The 15,883-nt window shown below is 41.5% G+C and overlaps 1 protein-coding gene across 1 annotated transcript in view; it reads left to right on the top strand.

The window, feature by feature from the left end:
- Positions 1-3,320: 3,320 nt before the first annotated feature.
- Positions 3,321-15,883, top strand: part of stxbp5l (syntaxin binding protein 5L) — a 115,596-nt gene continuing 103,033 nt past the window's right edge. The window contains exon 1 of the mRNA XM_070838039.1: positions 3,321-3,488. Coding sequence (XP_070694140.1) covers positions 3,321-3,488 — 168 coding nt within the window. The remainder of the gene's footprint in view (positions 3,489-15,883) is intronic.

Genomic DNA, 15,883 nt, shown 5'->3' with positions numbered 1-15,883 from the left:
ACTGTACTTTCGCATTTAAGCTTATTTTTACTAGTGCTTGGTGTAATAGTAAAAATGGACCATCACACCCGTGCTCATATTCACACAGTTAATTTGGTTCAGGTTATACGTATATTCTTTGCCTCCACCTGCCCAGCATGGGTCTATCTATAAAGTGACCGCAGTTTAGAGCTGACCAAAGAGAACCTCATTGTATTTGATTTAGTCTCAAAGGACTCCAAAGGACTTGAAATGTGAAATTTGCCGTGTTTTAGCAGAAAGATTAAAATCGCTCTATACCATGACTCACAGTTGCTGTGCATATGCCATTTCTACATATTTGGTCCTATTTTGTTTGCTCCAAAGGAAATCAAAGGGGATCCTTTTGATGCATTCCATATTAGAGGTATCATAAGCACTGATTGTACACTTTTTTCTCATCATATATTTTATATTGTATATATTTTTTGAAGGTTGAAAAAGTTAATAAATGATCATAGGAAAACCCAAGTGCAGAGATTGAGAACTCAAATGGATCTTGCCTCTTGAGAAGTGCTTGTGACATCTGCAGAGCGTTCATTTTTACAAGCACTGTAGTCATTTAATCTCCATATCTTAGATCGGAAGATGGGACACACCGACCATGTGTGCTGTGCTCTGACTCCATAACATCAAGTATTGCCAGGGGCAGAGGCTGGTGATGTAAGTGCTTATGCAATATCACTGGTCCTGAGCACTCAAATGAGGTAATTATGGTGTATGATTTATTTTTATTGGAATATAACATTATATATTGCTATATTTGATTGTGTTTTATGATTTCTGTATGGATGTTGTTGTATAAGTGCCCTTGTAAAGCACTTACTTACTTATTTACTTACTTGCATTCATGGTGTATAATAACCTAAAAATAGGAATTAATGGGTTTTCTTAGAATCAGCAACTTATATCATCATACAATGGACCATATGAAATAAATGGACGTATCTTCTGTGTAAAAAAAAAGTGGAGCAAGTGCAGAAGTGCCTTAAACCTGCATTCCTAGTAATGGACAGCAAGGGACAACTTCTCTGGACCCAAAAAATAAAGTTAAATTGTATGGAAATCTATGGAAGTCTGCCGTTACTAGCAGGTATTTTCACTTGGTTGAAATCTGCAACCTCACTGCTAGATCAAATCTTACGCACTGCACCTTTAATTGTATTAGCGTTGGATTCTGAAATTTTTCCACCATCGAGTGTGGAGCTCATGAATGGTAAAATGCAGCAATTTGTTTGTTTGTTAGAAAATCATTTTCATCTGTACTGCAGTTCCTTGCAGGCACAGCTCTGGTGAGTCACGGTGTTGTTATACATGGAAGCTCTGACATCTGAGACCTGAGAGGGGTCAATCAAACCAAATTGTCCAAATTCACATTTGTCAGTGTTTGTTTGTTTCCCAGGTTTGATTTTTTCTGACAGCATTGCAGGCTTCCATTAATGCTGCCAATATCTTTGCCCTTGCTAGCAACTGTGGTGCCAGTAAATAATAATTCAACATGAACAATGATTAAAGTGAGAAATTGGCAGTAGAAAAACCTTCATTCTGATAGAGTGACTATCAAGCTACTTGCAAATCTTAGGTAGGTGACTTTGATATTCCGACATGAATAGAAATCAATAGCTGCCCGGAAGGTAGGAAAGCAATGTAAACACTTACAATAGGCATTGGAAAATGGTTTGTGGTAATGGAAGGCATGTTTTCTTGGTGGTTAACATGGAAAAGCATGTTTTAGTCCATTTCAAGAACTACTCAAAATCTGTGGAATGTCTGCAACAATATTAGCAGGCCTCAGTCTCTTCATTGTTCATACAGATTCTCTTTGTCATTCAAACTGTACAAAGTACAGTATATTGAAGGGAAAGGAGCAAGATGTGGGATCTGCATCTTGCTTTGTCTTTTTAAAATGGATAATTATCATTTTTGTTATTTATATCAAAGCATTGGCCCAGATCTCACCCTACAGATCCTGTTGATGGAGTCCGAAAGAACTGGCAGGAAATCAACAGCTGCAAATGGAGGCAAATAACGAAAACCACAACACATCAGTCAGTCACATAGAGCTTTAACAATCCACAATAGGATGCAAAATATCAGTCGCTGAACTGTGTGTCAGACAAAAACATGGTAAAGGTATGGGAGGATGAATCATGAATGAATGTTCATTTCATTGAGGGTGAACTACATCTTAACTGCAGATCCCCAAATTCTTTTCCTTCCTTCATTCTGTGTCTTTAATGTACAGCTTTCACCCAATCGTTGGTGAGGGAGGGCGGGGAGGAGAGAGAGAGAGAGAGAGAGAGAGAGAGAGGGAGGGAGGGAGAGGGAGGGTGGTGGGGGGGCGGGACTGGCTGGCTGGTGATGGTTTTCAGCACCGCGGACAGCTCCCGTCTCCTGACTTTGGACTGCAGGGAGGCAACGCAGAAACACAGCTGGATGATATTAAAGAGAAAAAAAAAAACCGACTCACAAAAGCCATCCATCCATTGATTAAACTCCAGTCCACACCTCCAACGCACAGCATCTTCTTCCTCTCCCCCCCACCCTCCTCCTCCTCCTCCTCCTCCTCCTTCTTCTTCTTCTCCTCGATGGTTGAGTTGTCTCGTTTTCCGGCCTGACTGTGGAGTCCAACCGCGTTTAACTGCATTGCCGCTGCGCCTTCAGCCTGTTTCCCCCTCCTTCTCCTTCTCCTTCTCCTTCTCCTTCCGTCACTGGCAACCACAGTACTGCCAAAGTGCTTTTTTTTTCCCTCGGTGGGAGAGGGGAGGGGGGGAGTGGACTGACCTGCTCCAAGTTCTTCTCACCTGTCCACCTGTGAGCTGCACGTCTCGGCATCGACAGCTCGGCTTCCCGGTTATGTTGAGGTGTGGGACGTTTCTCCAAGCCCGGGAGTGGATGTTACTTTAGGAAGCAGGGGGGAAGAGATGAAGTTGAGTAGTTTGAGCAGCCGTGGGTTGAGATAGAGAGACCTGCATCCGCAACATTGGCTGTAATCCTCCGATCAGAGTGGCTCAGGCGCATTTCTTTCTTTTTTCTTTTTTTGTTCTTTTCTTGTGGACTGCAGCCAGAGAGTAAGATGAGGTGTCTCTGTATGACTTTTTTAAAGCTGCACCTGAGGGAGAAGAACGGAGAGTGGCTCTGAGGTCTGGGATTGCTGCAGGAGGCGACGCTTCTCTTTCTTCGGCTGCCTAAACGAGTTATCTTGCATCTGAGAGGAGAGCAGGAACTCTGGGAAAGCAGAGAGCGGTCCTTCTTCTTCCTCGCCATCCCTTACCCGAAAACACCCAGAAGCACGGTAGAAAATGAAGAAGTTTCGGAAGGTGTTGGACGGCTTGACCACCTCCTCTCCGGGAGGGACTATCGGATCCCCATCGTGCGGCAGCGCGGCCGGGACTCCCACCTCGGCGCCAACTCCCAAGGAAATCGACATCCAAGAGACGCTAGTGTCGGAAAACTTTCAGCTGTGTAAGGTGGGTGGATTAAGAGATTGGTTCGGTTTTAGGCCGCCAGCATCCGACAAAGGACCGAGGTCCACAGTCCACTGTCAGTAACACCATGTAAATCCTTGGGCTCTGGCTTCCTCGCATCCTTAGTCATGTGTATATGATGCTTGCAGACTAAAAGCGGTGTGCTGGAGTGGGAAGGGGTCGTAAAAGTTGCATTTGGAGTGATTTTAGCTGCTGCGCTGGATTTGCTGGCCTGTTTGTTTTGTGTGGAAAGTTCAGCACCGCGGGCAGCTCCTCTTCTCTATTCCTCCAGAGAGAGGGAGGTAAATTTAGAGCAACAGCACAGAGAAGCGTTCAAAGCATCAATAGACCAAATCTTTAGATTTAGATTCGATTTTTTTTTTTAGTGCGCGAAATGCGGTTATTCCATCATTCACCTATTGTTCACCTACAAAGAAAAGCTCCCCCCCCCCTGCGGACACGTGTGCACGGTGAAGCTGGCGTGTGTGTTTGTGTACGTGTGTGCAGTTTTGGGTCTCCTCCAGTCCGTGCTGTATAGCCACGGTACATGCGGCTCGTCATCAGCATGCTGTATAGGCTGCAGTAGCCTACACACATGTGATATAAACAACCCAGAGGAAGTCGATAAATAGCAGCCTCCCCGTTGCATCAGCAGGCAGGCAGAAATTGTGTAGGAGCGATGACATAACTGGTGTCCCTCCCTTGCATAAAAAAAAAAAAAAAAAAATGCACAGCAAGCCATCGGAGGGACCCTGCAGTACTGTCCTAGCTGATGTGCTTTTCACCGAGAAGGAGGGAGAATTGGAGGTGGAGTGGCGGGGTGGTGGGGGAGTATTTATAGCAGCCTCTGCCGCCCATTGCAGCCTTTTTCTGGATGCATTTTGGAGCTGACTGCAGCGATTATTCCTCACCCATAAAGAAACTGGTTGAATTTTGGCTGTGAATAATTCATTGACAACACAAGAGAAACCGGGTTGTTTGCAGAGCTATATTATTATTGGGCAGAGTGACACTGGTGGAGGGGGGAGTTTTTTCCCTTTCTGTATAGAGGAGGGGAGGAGGAGGAGGAGGAGGGAGGTTGATTCACAAGCTGAAAAGGATGCTGCAGAGCAGCCTCGGCAGGCTGGCAGGCGTGCAGACAGGGAGGAGAAAGTGCTGGAAAAGAACAGCATGATTGCCTGGTCCCATGCAGGAAGCTGCTGCTCCTTCAGCGAGTGGCTTAATGTGTTGTTGTTATTGAAGACACTGAATCAACTGTGCCGCTCATGAAAAAGCCACAAGTGCCACAAATATGCCCTCATTTTGCACCACCATCACAGTTCTTCAGTGTTTTTTTTACCAGAGTCTGAGCAGGTGCACGTAGTTTGTGTGTGTCTGTATGTGTGAAAGGGAGTGAGGGACGGGCAGGGGGAGATGGAGAAAGAGGCGGTACAGTTGCACCAGTCCTGTCTGTTAAGTCCTTTTCTCAGTGCAGACAGGGTTCAAGTCACATTCTAGCCACTATGCCCATCACATATCTATTATCAGCTGCTGAAGAAATGTTTTGGGCCTTAGTCCCATGGCAGCATCATGCGTGACTCACCACAGATAGACTTTTAAAAACATGCTTAAAACTGTGAAACACTATGTGAGTGAGTGTGCAAAAGAAACGCCTTGTTATTTTGTCTCTCAACGTCTAAGAAGGATACTGCTTTTTCATATCATGCCGAGCAGAATGTAGGACGCAGACATGCACACACTGAGACCTTAAGAACCATGTAATGTCTCACCTGACCTTTTTCCTCTTTCACTGAGTAACAAAATAGGCACAATCTGTACGCAGCAGAAAGGTTAAAAGGAAATACACGTAAAGGCAGATGTGTTGGATTTAAGTGAGTGAGTATTGTAGGAGACATACAGATTGGAAATGAGGTGCACGGTGTGTTTGAGTGTGTGGGTGTGTGTGTGCGAGCTGTAGAGGCAGTGGTTCACCTGGGAGTAGGCGTGTGCATGTATGGAGGTGTGTATAAAGGCGTGCACTCACCTGGTTCATAGATGAGAGAGTCAGGGTTGGGTGGTAGCCGTAATTTTTGTTGACCGCTACTCGCTACTCAATCATTCATCATTTTTATCTGTTTAATCCGCTGTTTTTTCATGTCTTCATTCATCCATCCCTGCTGCGCTGTGATAGCTCTGTGCTGTTGGTTTGTAATAAATGCACCAAAATGCATCGTTGAATCCAGAGTATTTGTCACCATAGCCTCATAGTCACAAATCCGCGAACCTGAAGACCCAACCTCATACTCTCAGCGGCTAAAAGGTTTGGTTTTGGAAGCCGCAACAAGTATGTTTCCTGAATGTTACTCAAACATAAATCACTGGTCAGTACCTGCCAATAACAAAGACAAATACATGATAATCACCTAAATGTTCCATTGCCATTCATTGCCCCAAATATCATTAGGTTGGATCCTCACTATCCAAGTGGGATATAAATCTGTGAGCTGGTGCAGTATGTGTGGGAAGGTTTGGCATCTTGGCTAACTTCTCAAAGTTAGTCATGACTTCTGTCCTCACTGTGCGGTGTGGGAAGATGTAACAACTTGTTTTGGATTATACAGTATTTTTATGTTTATAGTGAAAAGTGCTGTAGCACCCAGCAGCAGAAGTGCTGAAACACGACTTTCGGTGAAATCTCTCTCAGATTGAGGAGGCACTTCAAATGAAACCACAAGAAACACTCCTGTACTACCCTCGTGGCCAAACACTAGCCACCTCTCCGACCCTTACTTATTGTATATGTAGATGTATGTTATTTTTTTGTGAAAACAAAGAAAAGTTATTATTGTATATTGGGACAACGGATGATGTAATGGAGCTCAAGACGAGGACAAAAGAAAGACAGGAGGCTAAATGAAGGTCGAGGCCAAGCAGACTCGATGCATTCTCTGGCTTGCGTTCCCCAAAGCACGCCAACAGCTTTCCGGTTAATGGAGAGGAGACAGCATCTCTCTTTTAGGTTTCAAACACAAACATGGGAGAAAAATGGGAAAACGACACAAGCTTGCGAACCACGTTAAAGACGTGTGGCTGCACTTTCTGTACGTAGAGCTTGCAAACCCAAAGCGGCTCAATGTGTGCTTACATACGGTGTCTGTAGATTACAGAGAATAGCAGGCATGTAGGTGAAAATGCTTTGACAGTGAGGGTTATCACAGCGAATGAAAAGACTTGCCCGAGCTGAAAGGGAGGTCACACATAAGCTAATAATAGTTCAGAACAACTGTAGAGACACACAACACAAAATCTTGATCTTTGGAGCCACATGCTGATGACAGGATGAGGAATTGGACAGCTTGAATCATGGGTCCGTTCTGTCCTGTGTGAGTGTTACAAGCTGTGGCTGATAGTAGTGTAACGATGTGCATGCATACGATACCTCTTTTTTAGTGCTATGCCTACCGTATGTAAGCATTGTTGCTGACCAGGTGTATCCCTTCATGCCTTGTCTCAAAAGGCTATTTCCAGCGGTCATCGTCTCATCCCGGTCACAGGAACGTGACAGTAGTTTTACTTTGGGGCTCTGCACGGTCTCCAGATGTCTGTCTATTAGAGCACTTTTGAAAAGAGGTGGCACGCAGCATTTGTAGCATGAATGCCTGCTGAAACACTCTGCAGGAGCCAGAGACCTTAGTCAGCAACTACAAGCCTCAGATCATTTAAGGTTTCTGAAGGTGAAATTTCATTCTACCATACAGGGAGGAGAAAAAATTAGTAACCACTTCACTATGCAATTAGTGATGATAGTGAATGACAAAGAGAGAAATAAATCTGATTAATAAAGGCTTTGCACTGTTTGTTTTTATTGTCTTTGTTCGATTTCACTGATAGCTTTGTTTGGAATGTTTTTCACTCAGGTTGTTCTGTATTTTATTTTCATCAAAAGGCAGGGGCTGGTCACAAGTACGCATAAATGAGAGAAAAAGAGCCACTAATGTGCTGTCCAAAAAATGTAACAACAGCAGAAGTGCAGTTTTTCAAAAAAATTAAATAAACTTGATTATCTCCCGTGAAACACTGATGTTTATGTTTAAAGTGGCCATAATTTCTTTTTTTTTTTTTCATTAACAGTAGATCAAATGACTACTTGTATGTGAAATTAATCACTTGTGGTAATGTACCCACAAGTAATAATCTCCTGGCTCTGCAGGTCCTTCTCACTGCAGCAGGCAGCTGTTTTCAGCCAAAGAGCTCTAAAACTGCAGTCTGGCTTATGAACATATCGGAGCATTTAGCAGCTAAAGAGCCACATTATCTCCCCCAGGAGTCAGTGGAAACCAAAACAGAGCTGAAAGCAGAGAGTGTCTCGTGGGGTGTAAATACGTAACTGTTTGCTGAGACATTCACCATATCAACTTAACAACTTAATAATCATGTCAATGTTGGGATCACAGATTGTTGCAGCTTCACCAAGAGCCCCAAGAGTCTGTTATTGCAAGTTTAGAAATAAAAAGATGCTAAAATCTTCTGCCCTAAATACAGTGTGGTTCAATACAAGAACAACACATAATGGAGCCTTAAAAGAATGACCATAGAATTAAAAAAAAACAAAATCCCTCTCTGACACAGTCTCAGGAAAAGTATTCCAATTACAAGCTTCCCAAAAGTATTATTTCAGTGAATAAAAATGCTGTACACAACCTGTATATATGAAAATAGAAGCTCTTCACAGCAGGAAAAGCTGCAAAAAGCAAGATGTTTGATGCTAATCATTACCTGCATCTTTCTTAATGACATATCATTTGCATTCTGGGATGTCTGTACCTCAAGCTGAGTTATTTCATATTCCGCATGCCACTTCTTTTTTCACCCCATCACCTCTCTGACCAGAGGATTTTATTCAATGGAAAGTAATGGATTCTATATTCATTAAGTCCTATTTGTTGCTGTGAAGAACAAGGTTCTATAACCCCATTAATAGGAATTTCTGAATATACTCTTAGTCTCAGATGAATGAAAGCTGCAGTCAAAATAAATCTTTTGTAAATGTTGAGCACCATCTCTGCTTTTTGAGTTCTAACCATGAAAGGATCCCTCAACACTTAGATGCAGCATGTTTACAGTTTTTTTTAAGGGAACATGCCCTTTAGTGTCAAAGTCGGCCACAGACAGGAATCCTCAATCACTGTACTTTCATCTTTGCTTCATAGAGAGTACAATCATTATTCTCATCGACCACAAGAAGCCACTTGTCAGCAAAAACATGAGCATAAGTCGTTGTGAGTGTTTGGAGAAATGAAAGCTGTAGTTGTTTTACTGGTGGTCTCAGATCTCTGCAGATGAAAATTCATGGCTGCACTCAATTAGGTTTTAAGTGTTTTTAATATTTTGGGATCTTGAGCTTATGAAGAAGTACACTACCGGGACATCTTGACCCCATTCACATTTCTAATCTCCTTTAATAAATGATTAATCTCAAAAGTGAATGTAAGATTACGCATAACACCAACACAATCCCATTTCAAATTAGGGTTCATTGCAAAAACAGCCTTTCTTCGTCAACTAAATTTTTTTATCTATTTTATTTGATAATTATGATATCATATAATTAATTTTATGGAAGAACCTGGTTGCTTTGTGCGTTCTTTTTTGTTTAATTTTATGGGTTTTTTTCTTGTAATGTTTGCTTCCAAGTAAGTTTCTCTTCTTATGAACACATGTATTTTGTACACAAGTGAATGTATCTAGGAGAAGGAGGTGCTAATTAGTTATCTGTATGACTAGCTATTTTAACCAGCTCTCGCCTGTACGCGTCGGCTCTCCCTATAATGTTATTATTCAGTTGGTCAGGTGCAGATATTTAGCTGAGGACACTGTTTTTCTCCAGCGTCCCCTCGTCTCTTTCCTCTGACAGTGCATGGGCTTGTAAAGATGACATCATCTCACACCCTCACCAGAGACCCCACGAGCTTGCCATGGGTTTGATGACTCAGTGGGTTGACTTCCAGCCAGTCTCACATTACCATGTGTCAACTGCCTGTCAGAAGCCACAGTGTGGGATCAATTAAGGAGGAGTCGATGTCAGGCTGAGAGGAGAAGATGGGGAAAAAGCAAAAGGAGAAAAGAGATGCTCAGGAAAATGTATACAAGAAAAAGTGAGTGTGTGTGTGTGTGTGTGTGTGTGTGTGTGTGTGTGTGTGTGTGTGCGCACCAAAGCGTAATTTTCATGCTTGAGAAGTCATCTGCTGTACTCATTATTTTCTACAAATTATATGAATTACATGCTAGAAATTACATGAACACAGCAGAATATTTGACCAAATATTTCAGAATGACTTTTTCTCTGTGGCATGAGTAAAATAAAAGTATTATTGAAGTATTCAGACGTACAGCAGTAGAACTCACTGAGACAGAATCTGTAGGATATGAAGATGCTGTAAAAACTGTCATATTGTACCTGTGCCTGACAGTGTGTATTTGCCAAAGGGAAATCTTTTAATTTTGTGTGGGCTTCTTCTGCCTCACCTCATGCTGTGCAAATATAATGGAGAGAGCTTTTTTAAAAGCCCTTCATTTCACTCAATTTATCATCACTTCAGTCTCATGAGGTCTGTTTTCATTTCGAGGCGCTTGATGAAACACTGCAGTAATTTTTCTTTTGTGTGATGTGTGGCTCCATGTGTGAACAAAATTCTATTCAAATTTAATTTGAATTACAAAAACAGAAAACCATCGGCACCATTGTCTTTTCCACTGAAGTTATAACCATGGATGGTATGAAGGATCGACAACTTTCGAGGCCCCATCCTCTGCATGTCATCATTGCTTGTGTTTCCTTGGCTACATTAATGATCAAGCCTGGGGAGAGAGGAGATTGTGGGAGACAATCCTCTTAAATCCACAGTTGCAGTATAATATCAGTTTTGTACTGACTGCTCATAAGAAGCAGCAAATGCCTAAAAATGACAGAGAGGCTAATTGTCTTCATGAGTGAAATGCACAGCTGGGTAAAAAATTCTTACTGGCTTCTGTTGTTCCTCTATTCTTTCATTTTTGTCCATCCTGTGAATACATGCTGAGAAATATGTATTTCAATAATGGATATCTACACACATACTGTGAAAGGATATATGAGCAAAAACAACTAAATATATTAGCCCTCACATGTGAATCATGGGTACGCACAGATTTGATCTTAAATTCTACGTGTCGAAAAGAAAGAAACAGCCACCTATGGGCATCTTGTCTGAGTTTAACGTACCTGTCAAATGTCTGTAGTGTGTCGGTTTGAGGTTTGCACACAAGTCTGCTGCCTTTTAGTGGGTTTACTGGGGTGTTTCCCTGTGCTAATTGCAAATTGCCTGGCACATCCTATTCATGATCACCCGCAGTTCATCTACAACATTCAGGTTGGTAAGAACAGACGCAGATGTTAGTGCATGTTTCATGAATCCTATGAAGGATTTTCGTATTTTCCTCTTATCGCTTTGTGCAAGAACAAATATAACAAAAAAATAAGAAAACATTCATGCACGAGGCCGAATGTTTTAGCGCAAGCCTGCTGAGTTGAATCTTTATTATGGAAAACAATCCACTTTGAACAGCAGTTCTGCAAAGCTTTAAACCAACATTCACTTTCCTCCCTGCCTTTCTGAGTGGTGAGTGGATCCCTCCGCTCTTAAGTGCTACTCTCAAGCACTTGACAAACCTCAATCTACCTGATGTCTCTCTAAAAGTATGTTAACAGTGTAAGTAGAGGCTGGCGTGGAGTTGTTGTTTTTCAGTAGGTTCACAGCCCATGAGAGGATTCTTTTTACCGTTTTATATGCAGTCAAAAACATGCCTACAAGGCATCTTGCAACAGTGTAAGAGACAGCAAGAAGTGTAGTGTTTCAGAATTATATCTGTGTATCTTCAGTGATTATTAGTACATTTTAGTATTTAGAATTTATTTCATTTAGCATAAATATATTCTGCCTTGTGCGATAAGAGATAGCAAGTGTGAGATGGCAAGAGGCATGCTCATTGTTGATTGATTTGATAAAGAAAAATATACTGAGGAATATAGATTTGGTTAAATTAACATCTTACTTTAAGGATTATTACAAATAATCGCATTAATTTCTTTCACTTCAGCTTAACTGATCAATGAAATATGTTTTGACTCAACAGTGCCCAGCAACCACAGTGCCATGATGCTGTGCAAGCTAATCACTCAGGCCAACCACACTAGCTTACAGTCTGATAACTGCAGATGACACTAAAACCAATTTAAAATTGTCATAAAAAGATAAAAAATTTAAAAATAAAAAAAAAAAAAGCTAGGCAGCTATTGAAACCATGGAAGAGTTTAAATGATATTGGGAACCATACCTAAAACCAACAAACTTTTGTTTCGAAATCAACCATGTATGAATGGAGGAGTGATTATGACGGGGCCAAATGACATGTTCCATCGCAGTAGTAACGCGTGAGTATTTTGTCCACTCCTAGTTTTCCTATCATGCCTCAGGCATGATGCTGATGCCACAACTGATTCACTGATAAGCCTGCTGCCCCGGTTAAAAGGTTAATCCACATATACAGTACATCCACACATGGCTGGTTTCTGGGCCCACGGCTGCCTGACAGCACGACATGAAGCCCCAGCGCACAATCACAACAATCACCTCCTCCACACACACATCAACAGAGAAAACTGCTTCGCATTTTATTACATAAATGCGAAGCAGTTTTCTCGTATGTATGTATATGTAGCTATTAAGCCCACACTTTGATCTGAAGAGATACATGCTTAACATTTGTCACAGCTGATCCATAAGATGTTTATGTAAAAGATAAAAAAACTCACCTATCCGTATAGTATTTTTACATGCCCATATATTTTTATGTTTTTATACATGTACATAATCATCCCCTCCAAAGAAAGCAGACTATACTAATACATATCAATATACATACAGTATATATACATATGTATACAAGTGTCTCTCCCCCACTGCTGCTGGCCACACACATAACATTGTGTAGTCTGCTGCTCTCATACAAATGAGTCCACTACAGTCAGCAGGGAGGGGAGCTTATCCAGGCTCATTCATTCGTTTTTATACTTCTCAGCTCTCACACTGCATTCTCACCCTGTTCACAGCCGTGTGCTGCTGTGTGTGTGTGTGTGTGTGTGTGTATTCATGTGCCATCCAGCAGGCGCATGGAGGAAGTGGTTATTAGATCAGCCTCAGCCTCAGTGATGAGTGAAAGTCCCTTCATCCTTTGGCTTTCAGAGGGATAAAGACTCACATCCTAGAAACTTTCAAGACAAAAGAAACTGGAAAAAACACTGAGGGTGGCTTTTAATACTGAAATATCATAATTTTACTTGCCTGCTACAGTAACATCCTGCATTTGTTATTAAATGATTTTGTTTCCTTTCTCAGGTTTTGGTGGCACGCAATCATTCCTAAGGGGATTCAGATCACCTGTCAGTGAAACAGCGTGGGTGTTTTTGTTTTTGTAAAGTGCTAACACTTTACAATGTGGTACACAAAATTGTGGTAGTTACCAGGAAAGAATTAGGAATGAAACAGGAGCCACTGGATAAATAATGATTTGTTAATGAGTAGCTCCTGAATACCTCTGAATCTAGAACTTTAAAGTAGATACTGATTTATCATAAAGAGGTTATAACCTAAGCAAATGTTTTTTTGTTCAAATTCATTTCAATGGCTATATTTCAAATTGGAGCTGGTTCAATTAAAAGCCTGCAACATGCTCACGGACCGTCGTGAAAGCTTTTGACCAGTAATATGAAACTCCGATGTGTGCAACCAAAAGACTGTAGATGCTCTAAACAGGCTTTAGATGCTTTTGTTTTAAGCTTTATTGATTTTATTCCCGCATGTTTGGATAGTGTATGCATATTAGTTGGGTGCAGAATTTGCCCCAGACCCAAGGTCTTGAGGTAGACCTGATGGGTATCTAAATGATAATGGGATGAACGGGATCATGCTGTGTTGTGTAACCACTGTGTGCTGTGCTTCAGCTCTTGTTTGCACACATTCAACCCCTGATCTCCTCTTCTACTCCTCCCCCAGACGTCTCCTCTCCTGCCCATGTTCAGATTTGCCTCTTTTTTTTTTAATTTTGGGCTCCTCCCAACTAGATCAAAGGAATTTTAGAGCAACCTCAAAATATCTTCCTTCAAACACTGGTGGGGGAAGCCTTGTCTATCTGGGTGTTTGATGAGTGCTTTGACTGTAAAGTTTCTGTAAACTGGAATAGATTTATGTGATGGGAATAAACTAGTTTTCTTCTGTCTCACGTCCTGACATTTAGCCTTAGGGGACAGGTGCTAAAACACTTGGGTGAAGCAGAGGCACAATTTGTATGCACACAGGCAACACATAACACACACAAAGACAGATACTATGTTCATAGAGTAATGCAAGCAGACACAAGCTTTGCATGCCTATAAAAATAGTGATCAACACACCTCAGTTCCTCGCTTATCACTGGATTCCCAGCTGGGGTTAAGAGTATCATTTACATTAATATGTTTCTCATTTCAAGTGCAGTTTAATCACCGTATCCTTTAATCCTCAAATCATGACCAGTAAAACTGAACAGATATTGCAGCATTTATGTAATTTACCTTTGACAGATACGTTGGAAAGTTAACATGACTGAAATATACTTTCATTGAGCAAAACAAAAGATGTGCATTTCCCTCTGGTGTTTTTGTCCAGTGTATAATTATTTCGTAAGTAAGCACGATTCATATTTTCCCTTTGCACTCTGCAGTCCTCGATACCTTTCTCAACTGTTTCACAACTTCTTATCTCCTTTAAATCTTAAAATTGTTGCTGGGTCTGTGCATTAATAATGACAGCCAGTGTACAGCTCATAGGAATTTACATGCAAAATTGTCATGGCAACCCTGAAACACACTGATCTGAATTTCAAATACAGGTCACACTTGGGTCGCGTTCATCTAGAATCATCTTTTGTGACACAAAGCCCTAAACTCCACTTTCATTTCTTTCATTTCTGATGTTTTTGCTTTCATTACTTACAGCACAATTTAAATGAACAGAAATGTTCTGCATTAAAAAAAAAAAAGAGGACACTGCACATGTAGGAAGGCCAAAGAGCCCATCGTAATAGTGGTTCTGTTTTCTTATATTATTTCCAACATTTTGTTTTTAAGGTTTACGATTCTGAGCTAGTTTGACTCTTATCTTGTGATTGTTAACTAAAAATGCACAATAAGTTAACATGGTAATCATAGGAAATATCTGCCAGATGTAGGCAAACCCTACTGCAGCTTCAACTGGACATCCCGCATATCATTGTAGGAGGGGATGCAGTGCTTGTCAGTAGTTAGGACTAATCTATTGTTAGTGCTGGCACAAATATTGATTTCTGATACAAACGTTTTGCACTATTGACCTCGTCCTGTTTTCCTGCTTTCACGTTTTGTTATAGTCGTTGTTGTTGCAGGCCAGGATGCAGCTGTCTCTTTAAGAAAATGGCCGACGGTTCTCACGCAAGGACACGCAAATCTCCGCAGTGACTTAATTGCTTTGACCCATGCAGGTGTCCCACACCTGCCGTCAAAGAGCCTCACTGCTAAGACTGATTGCTCTTTGCGTTTGCTGCCGCCGAAGCACAATGAAAGCTTTCTTTGATAGAGAAAGTTTGTCTCTTACGGGAGAAACGGACCTGACAGTGAAGTTAGCTCAGTGTTTGCTAACAGCTCATTTATGTTCCAGTTAGCTTTAGCCAGAGAACTGTGCTGCTAGCATGTAGCTAGCTTTACAGCCTGCTAGTCTGAACTTTGCTAAGTACTTTAAAGGTTAGTGACCACTTACTTCCCTTTCAACATCACTTAAACATTAAACTATTCACCACAAAACATGTTTTTAGATGTGTGGTGGGGTTCAGCTTATGTTTATTTCTGAAAGCTAACCTGAAGCTAATTTATAATCTCACAGTACAGACTCTCTGTTGACAGATGAGCGCACCTGCTGTTAATTAAAGCAATTGAAGCTTTGGAAAGCTTTGCCTGTCTTATTCCAGTGACCTCCCATATACAGTGAACTACATTTGTCTGCATCACTTCCATTTCCTTTTGCTGTCCACACGCACATACCTCTCTCACCATGCATTATTCAGCACTTGTCAGTGCTTTTGCTTCAAACTGCATTTCGCAAGTGGCCTCTTCATCCATGCGTCCATTTATTCTTGCTCTGTGTGCACAATGCTTCCCTTGTGATGCTGCTGATGTGTAGATAACCAGGTGTTGTCCATATTATTGCTGTTGTCTCTGTCTAGTACATTTCTCTTTACAGTATCTTCTGTGGTCCTGCAGTAGTGTAGCCATGCAGTGCCATACTGAAGGGCCGATTAAGATGCTGGCTTAT

This window comes from Pempheris klunzingeri, chromosome 10 (genome assembly GCF_042242105.1).
Source record: "Pempheris klunzingeri isolate RE-2024b chromosome 10, fPemKlu1.hap1, whole genome shotgun sequence".
Taxonomy (NCBI): Eukaryota; Metazoa; Chordata; class Actinopteri; order Acropomatiformes; family Pempheridae; genus Pempheris; species Pempheris klunzingeri.
The sequence above is the reverse complement of the archived record's forward strand: the minus strand, read 5'-3'. Positions and strand labels throughout refer to the sequence as shown.